This window comes from Nyctereutes procyonoides, unplaced genomic scaffold (genome assembly GCF_905146905.1).
Source record: "Nyctereutes procyonoides isolate TBG_1078 unplaced genomic scaffold, NYPRO_anot_genome, whole genome shotgun sequence".
NCBI lineage: Eukaryota > Metazoa > Chordata > Mammalia > Carnivora > Canidae > Nyctereutes > Nyctereutes procyonoides.
This window is the reverse complement of record NW_026575082.1, coordinates 17,980,903-18,000,540: the sequence shown is the minus strand read 5'-3', so window position 1 is coordinate 18,000,540 and position 19,638 is coordinate 17,980,903. Positions and strand designations below refer to the sequence as shown.

The following is a 19,638-nucleotide window of genomic DNA, read 5'->3' as shown; positions in this document are numbered from 1 at the left end:
GCTTCACCTTGCCCAAAGTTTCCCGTTTCAACGACAGAGATTAATGGGAAATAAATGAGGACCTGCAGTGATAATAAGAGAGGCTTAAGGTTGAGTTTAGAAGTAGCAGGGAGCTACTCAGTGATGGTCAACCTAGCTCTGCAAAAGCCTCCTGGGGGGAGCTTCTAAAAAAACATCATGAGCCCGTCCCTGAAAAGTGGATTCAAATTGGCCCGGGAAAAGACCCAGACGGTAGTATTTTAAGGTCCCCAAGTGATTCCAATGTGTTGGAAGGTTGGTTTTGATAGAGTTGAACTGCTCTATACACTAAAGAAGAAATTATTAGGAAATGCTAGAGACAAGCAGGTGGGGAAGGCGGGGGAGCAGGGGAGGCGGCAGGGCTGAGTACAAGGTGAAAGCCTGGGTGGCTGGAAGCGGTGGCAGGACCCTTAGGAAGAGGGAGTTAATACCCAAGTCATTCAATTTGCTGAAGTATTAGCCTCCCGTGCGTCTCCAAAACGTCCAGCAGATCGGCTATATGAGTAGCAAAGGTAAAGGGAATTTTGGCGTGAGAATCAACTTTAAAGAGCCACATCAGGAAAGGGCTGTGGGGCAGCCCTGGTGGTGCAGCGGTTTAGCGCCACCTGCAGCCCAGGGCCTGATCCTGGATCGAGTCCCACGTCAGGCTCTCTGGGTGAAGCCTGCTTCTCCCTCTGCCTGTGTCTCGGCCTCTCATTCTTTTTTTTTTTTTTTTTTTTTTTTCGGCCTCTCATTCTCTGTGTCTCTGAGTAAATAAATAAAATCTTTAAAAAAAAAAAAAAAAAAAGGAAAGAGCTGTGAGGGGAAAGTTCCATAGGAGCAGGAACTCGGAACCGGGGTATCTGTGGCTGGACACACGCAGGGCCACAGGACAGGGCTGTGACCAGCAACTACACAGTCAAGGGGGAAAGACATTCCCAGCATCATGTCACCACCACCCAGATGCTCTCATCCCCACCTAATTCCACAGCTCTCCCTCCATATTTACAACTTTTGATTCATTTACACAATTAAAATTTTGGCTAATTGAGTCTCATCTCTTCCTTAAATTCTGATCACACGAACTGGCTAGAGGAATCCAATTAGAGCTCATTCACAGTATTACAAGTTTTTTGTTTTTTAGATTTTATTTATTTGTGAGAGACAGAGAAAGAGGCAGAGACACAGGCAGAGGGAGAAGCAGGCTTCCCACAGGGAGCCCGATGTGGGACTCAATCCTGGGACCCCGGGATCACGCCCTGAGCCAAAGGCAGATGCTCAACCACTGAGCCACCCACACGTCCCCTTACAAGTAACTTTATTTAAAGATACAGACCAAATATGCTATAAATGCCCCATTTCCATTGGTCATTTCACTTAATTGAAAAATAGGATATAATTTAATGTGTCCAAAAATCACATAAAAGGTTACAAGATGTGACTAGAACCCACACCTAATTTTAAAAAAATTATTCCTTTCCATTACCATGTGTTTTTAGTAATACCTGCTAAATTCAGTAATATCTAACTTTGCATATTACATCATGAAAAAGGAAAAGATTTAAAAACTGCAAAACGCATGAACCAACGTAACACTGAGATGTTCAGCTTTAGAAAAATTAAAGCCAGCAAATAGTTTTCATGTGTGTCCATTTATTGATTGCTGGGAATACAGCCTATTGAGAACACATGACATGCATTTGGGGAGAGAAATGTACCAAATCTGAAATGAAGCCATTCCTGCTAGGAGTTAATATGGTAGCACAGATTAGATCTAGAGTCACAGTGTGGGGAGACTCAAACGGCCACATACAGTTGTCATTAAGATTCCAGCTGCAAATTCTTTTGGAACTTATTTATTCTTAATTACTTAGACACTATCAGGAAAGCAAGAAGATCACTCCGCCTCTTTAACTAAAGCAAGGAACAACAAAAAGAATTTGCTGTTATTTCAAATTGTTTAACACAAAATTCTCATTTTTTACAGCTTCCTCCACATCAATTTGTATGTTTTAGAACTATAAGCAGCTCTACAGATTAGAAAAGATTAATAACCAATGCAAAACTGTCTTTGATTCCAGTATCAATGAATTATAGTGTTCTAATATCAGCAGATGTTTACACATTATCAATTTTTCCTCAAGATCTTTGTTCTAACTCACTCATACAACAAAATCATATAAAGAATTCCAGTTACACTTAACAGGACGGAAAGATTAAGTTACTGGAATGTCTTAAGCCATAATTAAAATCTGTTTAATTATATATGAGGCAAAAATTAAATCCCATAATTGGATGAAAGGATGATATGGACTTACAACTGTAGTGTAACATGGCAAGTACATATTTCCCCCAAGCTTTGTGATGGATAGTGTTTCTTAAAATGAGAACACCGATGTCATCTGATAGTCACATGATTTTGACTGCTTTTTGTGGGAAAAAAAGAGATGGATATACATACAGCAGTGGAATAAAAAAGGGAAGATTTTGGCTTTCGTTTTTTGTTTCTTAAGAGGCAGTCTGTTCCTTTCATAAACTATCTTCTTCCCTTAATGCTTCTGGAGGAATCAGTTATGGCTTGCAACGCTGGACAAATCTTGGGTATAAGCATACGTCCCGGATGTGATACCTATTCAGAATCCAGGTCAAGAATCGTTCCAAGCCCAAGCCATATCCTCCATGAGGACATGTGCCATATTTTCTCTGTTTAAAAAAAAAAAAAAGAGAAAGAAGAATAGATGTTTAAAATTTTGTCTAAAATATTTAAAATTTTCTACTGTGAAATGAGTTAGTTTATTGTGGTTAAGAACTCAACCCTTAATCTATATGTTTTCAGGGGCACCTGGGTGCCTCAGTAGGCTAAATGTCTGCCTTAGGCTCACATCATAATCCCAGGGTCCTGGGATCCAGCCCCATGTCAGGCTCCCTGCCCAGCAGGGAGTCTGCTTTTCGCTCTGCACCAGCCCCCCTCAACGACTCATTCTCTTTCTCTCTCTTTCTTGCTCTCGTCCTGACTGAAATAAAAAAATATTTTTTTAAAGAAATCTATTATGTGGGGTGTCTGGGTGGCTCAGTTGGTTGAGTGTCTGCCTTCAGCTCAGGTTGTAATTCTCAGGTCCTGAGATTGGCCCCTCAGCAGGCTCTCTGCTCAGCCAGGGGCCTGCTTCTCCCTCTACCTGTCCCCCTGCTCGTGCTAGCAAATAAATAAATAAAAATCTTGAAAAAAAAAATCGATATGCTTTCATGGACCACATATGTTGAAATGATTTTATATGAAAAATAAACCAGGGAATAGGTGTCACCCTGGAATGAAGTCAATGTCTCTATCAGAGGAAAATGCAAAATAGCACTAGATATTGGTAAGATCTAATAATTTTTTTTTAAAGATTTTACTTATTTATTCATGAGTGACACAGAGAGGGGCAGAGACACACGCAGAGGGAAAAGCAGACTCCCTGTGGGGAGCCTGATGCGGGACTTGATCCCAGGACCCCAGGATCAGGACCTGAGCCAAAGGCAGATGCTCAATCCCTGAGCCACCCAGGCATCCCTTAACAGCAAATTTTTAAAAACTCAGTAGCATTGAGCAACACCAGCAGCTAAGTACTTTTCAAATGAAGTTAACATGTTATTAAGATAAAGACAAAACCAGCAATAGTCACATGCCACATTATAACCATGAAACTGAATATACAGCTCATTCAAACTCCAAAGTCCCGCACTGAATTCTCTCTTTTAAAAATTCTAATTTATACAGATTATAATGAAAACATTTTAAAGAGTGTTAAAAAAACAAAACAATTTTTACCTGATCTGTGTACCAGTAATAGGGAGTGGGGTCAATTCCTTCCCTTTTATAACCTGCCAGTATTTCCTCACTATCCCAGATACGCATTGATCCTCCCACAATCTCACCAACATTGGGCATCAACACGTCAACCTTTAAAAACAAGTAAATAAAATGCAGTTACTACCAGGCTACCAGGCATGGCACAGCCCTAGTTTCAAGGAAAATCACAATTAAACTCTTAGCTAAAGGAGCACTATGGTTGGTTATATAATATTCAAATATTCAAATCTTGTTATTTAACAGAGTATTAAAGTAAGTCCAATCAAAAGACAAAAGCCACTTCTTTAAATACTGCTGTTCTAGATGTATAATGAAATAGTTGCTGTGAGCTTTATCTTACTCCACTGGCAGCCCCCACCCCCTTTGAAAGCAAAATTACTGATACTATTTGAATCACAAACTGACAGATTCTGTAAGGCGGGAATCCTCGGGACATCGCTGCATATAGAAGGACTTGATCTCTACAGGAAATCGACAGAGCAAGATGGGCTCATTAATGGAGTCCGTCATCAGTCTCTCAGGAGCTTCTGGGATGTCCTGAGGTTAAACAAGACTTCATTAACATTTACAACTGGAAGGCAACAAGACAGAAGCAGCTCTCACCCCTAGCAGCCCCTCATCTTATTAATGTAACAAAGCAGAGAATACACACCCATCCACAACCCATACATATGGGTGGAAGTAACAATTTCTTCCAAAAACAATAAAGATATTTTTAAAACTCACAAGCAGTTATTAATTAAACCAAGGGCAAAAAGATCTACTTCCTTCTACAGTAGATCTCAGGGCCGTGCTGCTGAAGGAATGAAACCCCCTCCCCCCCAAAAAACCACTCAAGCCATTAGCACCAGGGCTAGATACTGCGTAGCTATTTTTTTTCAGTGGCCAGTTTTATCTAGCTCTGAAGCAAGCATGGTCCACTTGGTCCCATAAGGCATAAGATAATCAGTGAATGCTCCAGAACATCACTGATCTATGCACAGAATATGTTATTAATAACGCCAATCTTTAAACTCTCCTGTTATCTGTACTTCTTTCTTGTTAGAGTAAATCTATATGGCTTCAATGATAGTAAGACAGATTCATAAGACAAATAACCAGTGTGCAATTTGTTAAGTGTAACTACCCCTGGAATACTTAGCTAAGAAATGTTAGATGATGATGAACCAAGTTATTCTGCTTCTCTCTCAAAACATCCTTCAGTAAACCACACATACATTCAACTAAAAACTGAAAATGTTGTCCCAGTACAAACTGATTGAGAGAAGTTGACAAGACTCATTGATTTGTTTAATCGAGGAACCAAAATAGAGCTTAGCAATCATGTGGCACAGCTGTCATCAAGCCCCAGTCCCCAGAGGACTGTGCTCTCTCAAGCAAAGGAAGGAAATGGGAGATGAACGGGATAGTTCTAGTCTCTTAGCTTTTATCTGCTTCACCTACTAGAGTAAGATCTAACTGGCAGAAAAAGTCTTACCACACATTCCAAAAAGTCAGAAGACCATTTATCTACTCTGGTATTCACACGTGCATGCAATGACATCAGCACACAGTGTATGTGGACCTGCATCCAGGGCTTCCTGAATGGTGGACCCTGCTAAGAATTTATTTAGCTTTGGGTCCTCACAACTTTGCAAAGCCGACGTTACCTCCAAGGTGGAGATAAGGAAGCAGAAGGAGGGGTCACTGGCCTTCCATTATTCAGCAGTAAGGACACAGGTGGGAGCTAAGCTGCCCGGGGGGGCTTCTTACTCTGAAGATTGTGCTCCTTCTGCTCCATCACACTACTTTGCCAAATTTTAGGTAATGACAATTCTTAAATTTTTAATACAAAATTGTGTTATTTTACACCACCAAATGAATTTATGAGATGGTCAGAATAATTTATATAGGCCTAATATACTGTTTGTTCTCTCTGTAAATTCCTTCTAGAAATAAAAACTATAGTTAGCAGCAGTTGCTCCTATTTTACCTATAAAATGGATTTGCAAATACTATGTAAGAAATGGTTAATGCACAGAGAAGAGGGCTTGAAAGTGCTAACAACCCACACTTCCAGATATATCTGCTCACTGTATCTGGGACACGAGACCACCTTCCCCAGCAAGGTCTTCTCTCTAAGTTTTGCATTTTAACCAATAGCTATTTTATTCTTTGACTCTTCTCCATGTGAAGGAGTTTTAATACACTCCTTTGGGGGGAAGCATCCTTTTTGAAAGAACCAGGTATTTTCTGCAGACCAATAAAATGAATATATACACATCAACATTCTGCATAGAATTTTCAAATGTACAGCTTTCTGAAGCATCCTGCCAGCCTAGAGAATTGCCACTAGAGTAAGTCAAGAGCATGGATTGATCGTGGAAGAAGAAAGAGGTAAAAGACGAGCTGTGAAGGCTAACACAGAGCTAATATTTACCGAACACTACAGAAACGTACTGTTCTGAGGCTGACTACATCTATTGACTCAGTGAATCCTCAGACAACCCCAAGGAGGAGGTTCTGATGTAACCATTTATTTGACAATAAGCAGCTTCCTCCCACATTACTAGTTCATTAACCAAAGTAGCAACCCACTTAATAAGCGCAATGCTACCCTGGAAACAACAAGCAATGCATACCTCTCCAAATTCATAGAAGGTTCCATCTTCTTTCTTTATATTGTGTTCTTTCAGCCACACAATAGCATCTGAATAGTTCATCCGCTTAAAAGGTCGTTTGGGAGGCTTGAAGTTCTACAATAGAAAGAAAAAAATGTATATAAAGAAACTGTAACACTAAAATTTCCATTTTAAGGAAAACTATTCGTCATTACTATAAAATGTTATTTCAAAAAAAAATAAATAAAATGTTATTTCAGTCTAGAACACAAACAGGACATTCCTAAAAATGGAAAGTATACATGACCTCTTCCTATGTAAATTAAAATATAAAACTATTGGCAATGACTGGTGTCAAATTTTTACTCTTAAAAATGAGTGAAGGTGGTCAAAAGATACAAACTTCCAGTTATAAAATCAGTCAGTCGTAAGGAATATAATGTGCAGCAAGGTGACTACAGCTAACAATACTCTATTTAAGAATTTGAAAGCTGCTAAGATGGTAGATCTTAGGAGGTTATTTAAGAAAGAATAAATATATCAATGTCGGGCAATGGATTTTTTTTTTTTTTTTTTTTTTAGTATATGTGCTGCTGAAGCAAGCACGGATTTTTTTTTTTTTAAAGATTTTATTTATTTATTCATAAGAGACAGAGAGAGGCAGAGACACAGGCAGAGGGAGAAGCAGGCTCCCTGCAGGAGCCCGATGTGGGACTCAATCCCAGGACCCCAGGATCACGCCCTGAGCCAAAGGCAGATGGTCAACTGCTGAGCCACCCAGGCGTCCCTAGTAATGGATGTTAACTAGACTTATTATGATAATCATCTCATAATATATACAATCATCAAATCATTATGCTGTATACCTGAAACATACTACTATATATCAATTTTATTTAAAAAATAAAAATGTGTATGTACACACATACATACATATATATGCACATATATATATTAGTTCCTTATTTCAAAACTTGTCAAGCTATTAAATCTACAAAAATTGAGGGTGAGGACATCATTTCCTTCCAAAAAAATCATGATTTTGCATTTCCATAAAACAGTACACCTACCGGGTTGAGGTCACGCACTATGCTTCCTGCAGGTGATTTCAAGACTCTATCCACCACATCACAAACCAAGTCCTCCAATCGGTTCAGAAGCTCCTCAAAGGTCAGGAAAGGACACTCTGCTTCCACATGAGTGTATCTGAAGAACAGGACACTAGCTGGGAGGCACTCTTCTTTTCCACCAAGTTTCTCTCAAGCAAGGATTTTAACATTGTGAAACTGCCCAGAAATGTAAAATTGCAGCGCCGCCAACCAACTCCCAAGTCAGCAAATTAGTTTTACAGCCCCTACCTTTCCCTCTTGAATAGTGATTTCTTGTTTATTCCTTAACACATGAAGGATCAAGGCAAGTGAAAGAAGAGACCATTACTCCCTAGGAAGCAAGACTTCATACACGGCCTCCATTAATTTGTTCAACTGCCCTCTACATGCCTTCTTAGTATACCAAGTTGTTTTTTTTTTTTTAATGTAGTCATCATCTGTCTACATAAAGATTGCTTCTCTAAGCATATTTTCTTAAAAAATATTTTTTTTTAATAAAAATAAGAAGACAATTCCATACTCAGCCAGGTGCCTTCGTGTTCTAGATTGTTCTGCCCTGTATGACTGTGCGATACAAAACACATCTCCCAGAGCTGGAATGCAGGTCTCCAGGTACAGCTGCGAGGACTGAGTCAAAAATGCCTCTTCCCCAAAATAGTCAAGCTTGAAGAGTGTAGCACCTCCTTCTACTTGTGTTTGCACTAACGTTGGAGGAGTAACCTGTTCAAATGCAGAGGAGGAGTAAACAAAGGCCAATTGTGAGGGCCACTATTCCAGTTTAAAAATGCCAGAAGGTATCAACTGTTTGCAGATGATGACAGATACACACTTACTTCATAGTACCCCCTATCAAAGAAGTGATCTCTAAAGCACCGGGTGACCACAGAACGTGCTTTCAGGATCTTGGACATGTTTTCTCCCCGGATCATCATGTGTCGGTTGTTGAGCTGGACATCCACGTCGGACTCCTCGTTAATCAAGTTATCAGCTCCTCCAGCAGGGGCGAGCCCAATCAGTTCCCAGAAGTCACAGCTCAGCTCATGGCCCCCGGGGGCCTACATTTTACAAGGGGGGAGAAGGCAGCAGGGAGAAAGGAGGAGACAAAAAAACTAACATTACTGGGGATTCTAATTTATGTCAAACTTGTTGGGAAGTTATTTTTAGACTTCACCATTATTAGCCTACCCTTCGAAACACTAAGCCCCAAAAATCCGATTTGGTATTTAATCTTCCTTTCAGAGTAAATGCACACAAATTTTTAAACCAAAGAAAAGCACAGACTAGAAAATAAATGATAATCTCACAATTTGGAGTAACTACTAACCGCGGTTATCATTCCATGTATCTTCCTAGTCTTTGCCTGATAATTTAAAATGACATTTTATTGACACTGAAAATCCTTAAATGCAAGGTTTTACTGAAAGTTGTTTCTCTTTGGAACAGATATATGAGAGAAATTCAAATTCTCCCAGTAATTCCATTAAAGCAATTCATTTTAGAGGCTACACAGCACAGAATATACAATTATCTTGGTGCCAAACCCTGGATAGCAAGTAACAAATCGTGACAACTAAATTTTGCAAATCACATTACTTCCGTGAACTTGAATCAGATATTCACACTTAATGTAGGTTCCTTTCCATGAATTCTGGGATACCCTCCAATGTTGGTATTTCTAGTCCATTAGGAAGACTCTAAGGGCTCCCTCTGGTGGTTAATATGTCACATTTGTTTTTCTTTCCCAGCCAACAAATATAACCACAGTAATTATTTGAACAGTAATTACCAACAAGTAACTGTTGGCTAGAAAAGAAACAGCTCTCTGAATATCAGAATTATATTTACCTTTTTCTAAAAGAGACTTTCAAATTCTATTCAGAAAATTTCAGATTTAGATTACACTTCTCTCCTGAAATTTTTTGGATAGATTGTTTTACTTCAATTTACTGGCTGAAAAATGATTCATGCATTCACAGCAAAGTGGCTATACTATGGTCCATGAAGATTACTTGAGGAATTCCATAAGGTTGGAAATCTCTGAATTTGTCGTATCATATGAGTTGTACAGTGTACATTTTTTCCACTGGAAAAGGCATACTAAATTTAGCAATTATATCATATCTGTGTATTAATTTGCCAAATACCAGAAGTTTAAATAAAAACCCTGGAGAACAAAGAAACATTTACCCAGTAAGAAATTCAACCTACTTACCTGCTTGCCCTTTGGGGTCAAATTTAGAGTCCCATACACTGCAACACTGCTCTCAGTGGCTAAGACGACTCCATTGTAACACTGACACTATAAAAAGATTAAAGTTCAGATTTACTTACATTTACATTAAAAATGTATGTTCTGCTGTACAAAAAGCTAAGTGGATTACTTACATGTAAGTTCCCTGGTATAAAACTAGTAAAACAAGATAGCCATCAATTTTTTAGTATTAATAAAGAATAGCTATTTTTGTGGAAGAAGGATTCATCAACAGAAAAATATGTATGTAAACAGATATTTTACGTAAATACATATGCAAAAATTACAGTAGCCCACATCTCTTAAAAATATCTGAGCAGCTCATTTTATTTTAAAATTTAGACAGCTGGGCAGCCTGGGTGGCTCAGCGGTTTAGCACCACCTTCAACCCAGGGCCTGATCCTGGAGACCTGGGATCAAGTCCCATGTCGGGCTCCCTGCATGGAGCCTACTTCTCCGTCTGTCTGTCTGTCTGTGTCTCTCGTGAATAAATGAATAAAAATCTTTAAAAAAATAAAAATAAAATAAAATTCAGACGGTTAGGGTAGCCTGAGTGGTTCAGTGGTTTAGCGCCACCTTCATCCCAGGGGCCTGATCCTGGAGACCTGGGATAGAGTCCCACGTCGGGCTCCCTGCATGGAGCCTGCTTCTCCCTCTGCCTGTGTCTCTGCTTCTCTCTATGTCTCTCATGAATAAATAAATAAAATATTTAAAAAATAAAATAAAATTCAGACGGTTAAAAAAAAATTCAGACAGTTAAAATAATAAACCATCCACCTAGACTATGATCCTCAACACTTGCTAAAATCATTAGGATTAAAGTCATGAGTAACTTTATAATGGAGGGACCACTTATCGGCACTTTAACCGACTATCAAAAAATCATAAGAAAAAGACAAGAGTTTCTAGCAGCCATGTCCATAATAGCCAAACTGTGGAAGGAGCCTTGGTGTCCATCGAAAGATGAATGGATAAAGAAGATGTGGTTTATGTATACAATGGAATACTACTCAGCCATTAGAAACGACAAATACCCACCATTTGCTTCAACGTGGATGGAACTGGAGGGTATTATGCTGAGTGAAGTAAGTCAATTGGAGAAGAACAAACATTGTATGGTCTCATTCATTTGGGGAACATAAATAATAGTGAAAGGGAATATAGGGGAAGGGAGAAGAAATGTGTGGGAAATATCAGAAAGGGAGACAGAACATAAAGACTCCTAACTCTGGGAAACGAACTAGGGGTGGTGGAGGGGGAGGAGGGCGGGGGGTGGGGGTGAATGGGTGACGGGCACTGAGGGGGACACTTGACGGGATGAGCACTGGGTGTTATTCTGTATGTTGGTAAATTGAACACCAATAAAAATTAATTTATTAAAAAAAAAAAAAGACAAGAGAACATTATGTGGCCTTGATGTGAGGCAATGAGAAGTACATAGCTTTGCCCAGGAAGTAGCTGTGCCAAAAAAATCAAACCAAACCAAACTAAATTAAAAAACAAACAGGGATCCCTGGGTGGCGCAGCGGTTTGGCGCCTGCCTTTGGCCCAGGGCGCGATCCTGGAGACCCGGGATTGAATCCCACGTCGGGCTCCCGGTGCATGGAGCCTGCTTCTCCCTCTGCCTGTGTCTCTGCCTCTCTCTCTCTCTGTGTGACTATCATAAATAAAATAAAAAATTAAAAAAAAAAATAAAAAAAAATAAAAAACAAACAAACAAAAAAAACCCCAAACCTGAATTTGATAAGCTTATAAGAAATACAGAGGATAGAGGAACGTGTTAGATGACCCCTCAGCATGCAACCACGGAAGTAGCTATTCTTTTTTTTTTTTTTAAGATTTTATTCATCCATTCATGAGAGGCAGAGCGAGAGAGAGAGAGAGAGAGAGAGAGGCAGAGACACAGGCAGAGGGAGAAGCAGGCTCCACGCAGGGAGCCCGATGCGGGACTTGATCCTGGGTCCTCAGGATCATGCCCCGGGCTGAAGGCAGGCGCCAAACCGCTGAGCCACCCCGGGATCCCCAGGAAGTAGCTATTCTTTGTTTGTAACCTGGAATGGAGGAGTCCCAAAGGACAACCAACTAGGTTTTTTCAAACAAATTGCTATGGGGGGGAGGTGGGAGCGAGTGGAAAAAAGACATATCAGCTCAATGCCATAATGCAGATCTGGTTTGGGTTCTCATTCAAACCAAACAACTGTAAAAAGACATGATGAATAAAGCGGGAGAATCTGACTGGATACTTGGAGGAGTTGTCTTCATCTGCGGAGGGTGTGATTCACATTAGCATGGTTATATTAAAGCTATTTTTTCTTGGAGATGCATATGTAAGTATATTTATACGAGATGATATGATGTCTAGAGGGTCAAAGCAGTGAGCAGTAAAACAGAATTGGCCAGTACATCAGCTGTTACTTGTTAGGGACTTGATGTTTTTATCCCTTCAAAATCCTTCTGTTGAAATCCTATGCCCCACTGTGCCCATATGAGGAAGTGGGCCCCTGGAGAGGTGATTAGGATGAGATGAGGTGGTGGGATTAGTGCCTTTAAATAAGAGGTACGAGGGGTTGTTCCCCCTCTCTGCCCTCTGCCACGGGAATATGCTCTAGGAAGCTGGCAGTGTGCAGCCTGGAAGAGGACCCTCACCAGAACATGACCATGCGGACACCCTGCGCTCGACTTCTGGCCTGGAGAACCATGAAAGATAAACGTTCTGTTGTTTACAAGCCACCCAGTCTATGGTACTTTATTATAGCAGCTAAAACTGACTAAGACCTCACCGAACCTGCGTGATGAGCACACAAGGTTTCTTTATATTGAATAATTTGGGGATTAGGGATGACCATCTAAAATCCATGTATAACTTGAGTCTCCCACAACTTAATAGCCTAGTTAACATATATTTCATACATTATGTGTATTATACTATATTCTTAAAGTAAGCTAGAGAAAAGCAAATGTTATTAAGAAAGCCACAACAAAGACAGAATTCACTTACAGTACTGTAAAAACAATCCCCACACAAGCAGACCCATGTAGCTCAAGCCCATGTTGCTCAAGGGTCAACTTGCACCATTCCATTTTTTACGTGTTGGAAATTTTCTATAGTAACAGTTTAAAGTATATATACAGATCCTAAAGTTCCCAAAACTAACAATAAAGGAACTTACTGGGGGGGGGGGGGGACTTTCAGCTACAGGTAAGAAAAAATATTTACCAAATCATCTGACAAGACACACTGAAGATAGCCTGTACCATCCCGCAACACCAGAAACATTAAATTCTTTCCTAAAAATGAGAAAGAAAAATTTAGCCTGACTGTTCTCAAGGCACTTACAGTACTTTCTCATAATTTAATCTTGTAACAGGTAACTCCACAGTTAGATGTTAAGAGTTCAAACCTCCCTGAGTGACCCCTTCCTCTCGAGTGACCATCAGAAACATTACTACTCAGTATCTGTAGATACTTCCAAATCCTGTGTGAGCTTCATGGTCCATATGATAATGGGGAAGCAAAACCATTATTAACATGAGACGGGGGATTACATCTCATCCACCACTGAATCCTCTGCAATGCCTAGCATAGTACTGTGAGCTCAGTGGGAGACGCATAAATATTGCTGCAGAGAATCACTTTTTATTTATGCCCCATCTCTTTTTATGAAGGATGTGATAACTACTTACAATAAAATACAGGTAATAAAAAATTTAAAAAATAAAAAAATAAGAAAATAAAAAATAAAATACAGGTAATAAAAATAGTAAGAGAAAGCAAAAAGTCAGGACTGAGAGAAGCAGAATACAAACACACTAATTATAAAAGCCAACACCACTGCCATAAATAAATCAGATTTGACTCTGAACTTCCTGTAATACATCCCCTGCTTTTCATTAAATAATTAAATTCAACTAGACAAATATTTACTGGATACTTCTGATTTCTGTGGTTGTTTACAGTTAAATATTTAAATAATTTTTAAACCTGTAATAGTCATGTAAGAACAAATTTAGGATATAATCCACTATCTTCTTTTAAAAACTAGCATCCCAAACCAAAATATTCCCCAGCCAAGTAAATGTTTTTATGTCCTTCATCTAGCCCAGGAATGTTTAAAATGAGAGAGAGAAAAGAAAAGCTATACCATTTACCTTGCCTACGCAGCCTGTGGACCCAGCCAAACACCTTTACTCTTTGGCCTCTGTATTCTTCTAGTGCATGAATCTTCACCTGTGAAATTGAAATCATTGAAATGAAAACATGTGACCAATCACGTAATTTATCACATACCAACTTCTCCACTAATACTAGATGGATGGCAGTTAAGTGTTAAAAATTTACAAATGAAAAAAAAATTTACAAATGATGCAAAACTGCAGTCTTCTACAAAGGTTTACCATATTGGAGGGGTTAAAAAAACCAAACAAGTCTTCTTTCTCTTAGTGCAAAACTAATACTGAGAACCATCTGGAATTTCAGATACTGCTATATAAAAATCAATGAATAAACAAATTCATAATAGCAAAAACACGATTCTGCTCAGAGCCCTTCGGCCCTCACAGTCCCTCCCGACACCATATGGTAGAAGCTAACCAAGGCTAGCTATTGGATTGGAGGAGTAAGGACATGGGAGAGGAGTACAGGACGGGGAGGGTGAAGGCAGCCAAGACAACTTCATCACTAAGGACACAGGAAAAAGATGACAATATATCAGTAGTAAGAACTATTTGAAATCTAAGCATGGGGCACCTGGGTGGCTCAGTAGGTTAGGTGTCTGCCTTTGGCTCAGATCATGATCCTAGGGTCCTGGGATCGAGACCTGCAGTGGGCTCCCTGCTCAGCGAGGAGTCTGTTTCTCCCTCTCCTTCTGCCCCTCCTCCCCAGCTCGTGTTCTCTTTCTCTCTCAAATAAATAAAATCTTAAACAAAACAAAACAACTAAGCATGTCCACTCACAGCCCAGCATCTGTTCTAGAAAAAATACAGTGGAATCCAATTCACAGAGCCACAAAATACTTTATCTATTTTTAAAAAATCATGAAAATCATGGATTTTGACCTCTTCATTTTACGGTAAGTAAATGGACAGGTAAAGAGGGAGGACACTTAACTTTTAGGCAGGACAGGAATCACTCAACACCTCATTATTAAACTTTTTAATAAAATAAACCCCTGACGGAACTAGCCTCATGGGACGCCCGGGTGGCTCAGCAGTTGAGCGCCCGCCTTCAGCCCAGGGCCTGGTCCTGGAGTCCTGGGATCGAGTCCCACATCAGGCTTCCTGCATGGAGCCTGCTGCTCCCTCTGCCTATTTCTCTGCCACTCTCTCTGGTCTCTCATGAATAAATAAATAAAATCTTAAAAGAACCAGCCTCATAACTCTAAAATGTTATTTGTCTCTATCCCTTCTAAAAGAAAAGGCAGGGAGAACAGTGCAAAGGAGCAAGCCACACGGCACGGCCCTCAAATACAGAACTGACAGTCCAACGGGGCACGTCTGCGATATCTGGCGCAGTATGTAGTATCACACTCACACATTTTGGCTCTGGGAGACTTGGATCATTTTTAATGGTAATCTTCTTTGCTTCTTCCAGGTTCTTTTCTCTTCGCAAATTATCTTCTGCCTAATTTTAACAATAAAGCAATGTGTTAACGTGGTTTCTAGTATTCTATCTTAAAAAACATTCCACAATGGCAAAGTTATTGCTCACCTCTTTCTTTTCCCGGGATTCACTCTTCATTTGTTCCCTATGCCACATTTTTTTTATGTTCTTCATCTGTGATTTAGAAATAACATCCCACCTCTAGAGAAAAAACAGGTGTTTAATTTTTTTCAAGAAACTATGTTCTGATGAAAATTTATTTACAAAATATAATTCTGTAGAGTTTTGACTCATCCTACCTCATTTTCTTTCTGGGAATCTATATAAATGGTGGGAAATGGTTCTTTTCCCACTGTCATCAAAGCCTTGGGTAGGAAGAGAGAAACAGAAAATTTAACATTGTACAGTATTTGAAATCAAAAGAACATCCCAATTATGAGGGAACTTTAACCACCTAGAACATAATCAAAAGGCAAGAAGAAAAACATACTGACCCCAAGAGCCAAAAGTGGATGTTGAAAAAATGACTGGTTGGACATACTAAGAATATTTTGCTTAAAGTAAAAGCCCTCAGGTCTTTTCACAAACAATTCTAGCAAGTGCAGCTACACAATACAGTTGATCCCTGAACATGGGTTTAAACTGCGTGGGTCCACTTATACACAGATTTTTTTTCCCCATGGATATATTACAGTGCTATAAAGGTTATTTTCTCTTTCTTATAATTTTTAACATTCGCTGTTTTCTAATTAACTTTTTTGTAAAAATATAGCATAGAATACATACAACATTCAGAATATGTGTTGACTGCTTATGTTACTGGTATGTTATTAGGAAGTCAGAAGCCATACACAGATTTTTGACTTTGCAGGGGTCAGCGCCTCTAATCCTGTGTTGTTCAAGGGCCAACTGTATACAGTTTCCCAAGACAAGCACTAGAAGCAATAGATGTTAAATGACTGTGGGAACAGTAGAAGCCAATTACAGATCTCATCTAAATGGTTAATCTTCACTATGAAATCAGGGAAGTTGTTTCTGAAACTCTTTCAGAAACAAAAATAATGGTTAAGAACATAAAAGGCTAAGCATCATTTAATTTGAAAAATTCCTGTATCTAGAATACCTCTCTTCCTAAATCAGAGAACATGGCAGGTACTGCTGTGCCACATATACCACACAGTTTGCATTACTTGATTAAGTCAGCCGAGAACCCTAACAGTTGTAGGATCTGAAGCTTACAGAAACTAAAGGTCTAGTTTCTGGACCTGGAAAATACCTTTCACTTGTTTTAACACTAATGCCAATTCAATGATCACTGCAGAGGAGGGAACCTGGATCTTTTAAACACATCTAAGAGAGTTCTTCTTTTTAATAATTAGGCTTTGGACAGATGTTTATAAATCATTAGGAATTTGCTCCTGACACACTCTATTGATCTCTCCTTTTTTATCACTGAAATTTAAAGTTTCAAGCCAAACTGTAATTCCCTAAGTCAGAATGGCACACCTTTACTAATAGTGACATTCTGCAAACATTCACCTACCACTGCTATCAGTTCTCAACTGGAAATGAGAGGAAGATTTCCTTCTAAAAATTAAAAGGGAAGACCCAGCTTCCCCTAGTCCCACTAAGTTCATGACCAAATTTCTTCTAAACGGACTCCTAAGGGGCCTCTTAGTGAATTTAGCACTGGAATCCAGATGTGATCCTGAGCCTTGACCTGAGCCTTGAGACTCAATGACCTAATTTGGATCAGTGCAGTAAGAATGGACCCATTTCCCAGAGCAGACACTTGTAACTTGTGAGCCCGGAGCTTAAACACAGAATGCTAATTTACTAATATACTATTGTTTCTCAGGATCTAAAATTCTCAAGTGAGTTTAGCCTATCGACTCTCAGCATAGTAAGAAAGGAAATATGACACCTTTTAAAAGTGCTCGAATTTAAGTTTAGACTTGTTCATCCAATACTCTTAAAGCTACATAGCTATATACGTTCCTCATTTTTGCTTTCCTGAAAATACTCTTCAAAATCTAGTCCTTGAAATAAAGTTACTGACAAGCCAAATAATAATAGACACGAGTCACTAACACATGTAATCATTCTCCTAATGAGACACTACCTTTAGGCCTGTTTTAAAAGGCTTCTCCTTGGTTCCATCACCTGTAGCATCATTTCCCTCTCGATCCGAGACATACAGCTCTGCTGTTTTACAAAAGGAGAATAAGTTACTCGTTTGGACAGTAATTATTAGTCACTTCACACTGCAACTACTTCATTCACTCTTTATCTTTTATTTTTCTTTTAAAGGTTTTATTTATTTATTCATGAGAGACACGGAGAGAGAGGCAGAGACACAGGCAGAGGGAGAAGCAGGCTCCCTGTGGGGAGCCCGACATGGGACTCGATCCCAGGTCTCCAGGATCGCGCCCTGGGCCAAAGGCAGGTGCTAAACCACTGAGCCACCCAGGGATCCCCAACTCTTTATCTTTGTGAATAGAACACACATCTGATTAGTAAAAATGACCACAGTACAAAAGAAATCATATCATAATTACTTTCCCAACCTCTATTTTAGTGGCATCTATCGAGCGACATGTATCACATAAAAATACTGTAGTTACAAACTCAGCTTTTCAAGATAACCTTGATTTTAATTTGTGATACTGCTTGTATATCTATCTGCTTGATAAAGGCTCTGAAGTTGGCCAGACCAGACTGCAATCTTGGATGTCGTTGTACCTTAAAAGCCAGGCTGACCCTAGGGAATTCACTTAACCTGTCTAAGTTACTGTACAAAATGAGTGGGGGAGGGAAAAAACTATACCCGTCTTGAAGGGTGGTACTGAGGGCGAGATAAAATAACACATACAAACTAGATATCCCAGTGAGAGTGCGCTGATGCCAAATAAACATCAGCTCTTTCTGATCTCTACTTTTTTTTTTAAAAAAAAGATATTATTTATTTATTCATGAGACACACACACAGAGAGAGAGAGAGAGAGAGAGAGAGAGAGAGAGAGAGAGAGAGAGAGGCAGAGACACAGGCAGAGGGAGAAGCAGGCTCCACGCAGGAGCCCAACGCGGAACTCGATCCCGGGACCGAGGTCAGCCCTGGGCCGACGGCAGGCGCTCAACTGCTGAGCCACCTGCAAACATTCTGCAGACATTCACCAACCATTGAAGGTAGGTCAAGGGGTTCCCTTCATTTCCTTTAAAGATCAGAAGGAAGGGCAGCCCGGGTGGCTCAGCGGTTGAGCACCTGCCTTCAGCCCAGGGCGTGACCCCGGAGACCCAGGATGGAGTCCCACGTCGGGCTCCCTGCATGGAGCCTGCTTCTCCCTCTGCCTGTGTCTCTGCCTCTCTCTCTCTCTCTGTGCATCTCATGAATAAATAAATAAAATCTTTAAAAAATAAAAATTAAGAAAAATAAGGGAAACGAAGCTCTGGGCCTGGCAAACCGCAGAAGGCCTCGCGCCTAGTGTGAACAGTGACATCAATCTGGGGCCCCTTCTCCCTTTCCCGCCGCAGCAGGCGGCCTCCCCGGAAGCCTCCGTGGACACGAGCATGTGTGGGAGCGGGTCCTCCGCGGACGGCCGCTCGGAAGAGGTGACGTGTCTGGGGGACACTCTGACGTCACGTCGCGGCGGGCGCGGCCGGCAGCCCGGGCGGGGGACGGGGACCCGGCGGCGGCGCACAGCGAGGGGCCCCCCTCCCCTCCCCCCTCCCCCCGCCAATGTTTCCCCGTAACCAGCGAGGGGCCCCTCGCCTCTCTTCCCCCCCTCCCCTGCCCCTCCCCCCGCCAATGTTTCCCCATAACCAGCGCGGGACCCCCCCTCCCCGGGGGCCAGGCGGCCGGCCGCAGCTCGGCTCCCGCCCCGCGTCGCGCCCCCACAGCCCGGGGTCCCCGAGCCTCGCTCACCGAGTACCATCCCCGCGGTAGGCCCGGTCGCCTCCAAGGACATCGTCCGCGACACTCTGCCGCCTTGTCACCGCAACGTGCACCAGCGGCTTCCTCGACTAGGACGTTGCATCAGAACGTCATGCATCGGTCGCCCCAGTGAGTCGCCCGAGCGCCGCCGCGCCATTGGTCACAAGAGGACGCGACAGGCGGGCAGGCGTCGCCGGTGCCGCCATCTTTGCGCCGGGCAGAGGCAACTTCCGGGTCCGGCGCCCCGCCCCCCCCGCCCCCCCCCCCCGCCCCCCGGGCTCCCCGGCCGCCTACGCCGGCA

At 41.1% G+C, this 19,638-nt stretch overlaps 1 protein-coding gene across 2 annotated transcripts; it reads right to left on the bottom strand.

Annotated features, from left to right (window-relative positions):
* Window positions 1-1,630: 1,630 nt before the first annotated feature.
* On the bottom strand, window positions 1,631-19,529 carry LOC129514624 (asparagine--tRNA ligase, cytoplasmic). 2 transcript variants are annotated; one of them, XM_055333358.1, is made up of 15 exons: window positions 19,329-19,529; window positions 17,529-17,608; window positions 15,706-15,771; window positions 15,515-15,607; window positions 15,338-15,427; window positions 13,957-14,035; window positions 13,025-13,095; window positions 9,769-9,855; window positions 8,390-8,611; window positions 8,077-8,276; window positions 7,518-7,653; window positions 6,469-6,582; window positions 4,253-4,384; window positions 3,806-3,937; window positions 1,631-2,700 (listed from the first exon to the last, which is right to left on the bottom strand). In XM_055333358.1, exons 1-15 carry the CDS (start codon window positions 19,369-19,371, stop codon window positions 2,569-2,571), a joined length of 1,677 nt encoding a protein of 558 aa, XP_055189333.1. In that variant the 5' UTR covers window positions 19,372-19,529; the 3' UTR covers window positions 1,631-2,568. The 2 variants fall into 2 exon arrangements, with proteins under 2 accessions (XP_055189333.1, XP_055189332.1); XM_055333357.1 differs by having other exon boundaries at window positions 17,529-17,611; window positions 19,329-19,528.
* Window positions 19,530-19,638: the final 109 nt, after the last annotated feature.

What these genes read in the sequence shown, in the direction of transcription:
- LOC129514624 (XM_055333357.1), bottom strand. Translation starts at nt 19,371, where the DNA reads ATGTCCTTGGAGGCGACCGGGCCTACCGCGGGGATGGTACTCG. An exon ending in TACCGCGGGGATGGTACTCG is followed by an intron (nt 17,612 to 19,328) that starts GTGAGCGAGGCT and finishes TTTGTAAAACAG; the next exon opens with CAGAGCTGTATGTCTCGGAT. An exon ending in TTGATAGGGGGTACTATGAA is followed by an intron (nt 8,277 to 8,389) that starts GTAAGTGTGTAT and finishes GCATTTGAACAG; the next exon opens with GTTACTCCTCCAACGTTAGT.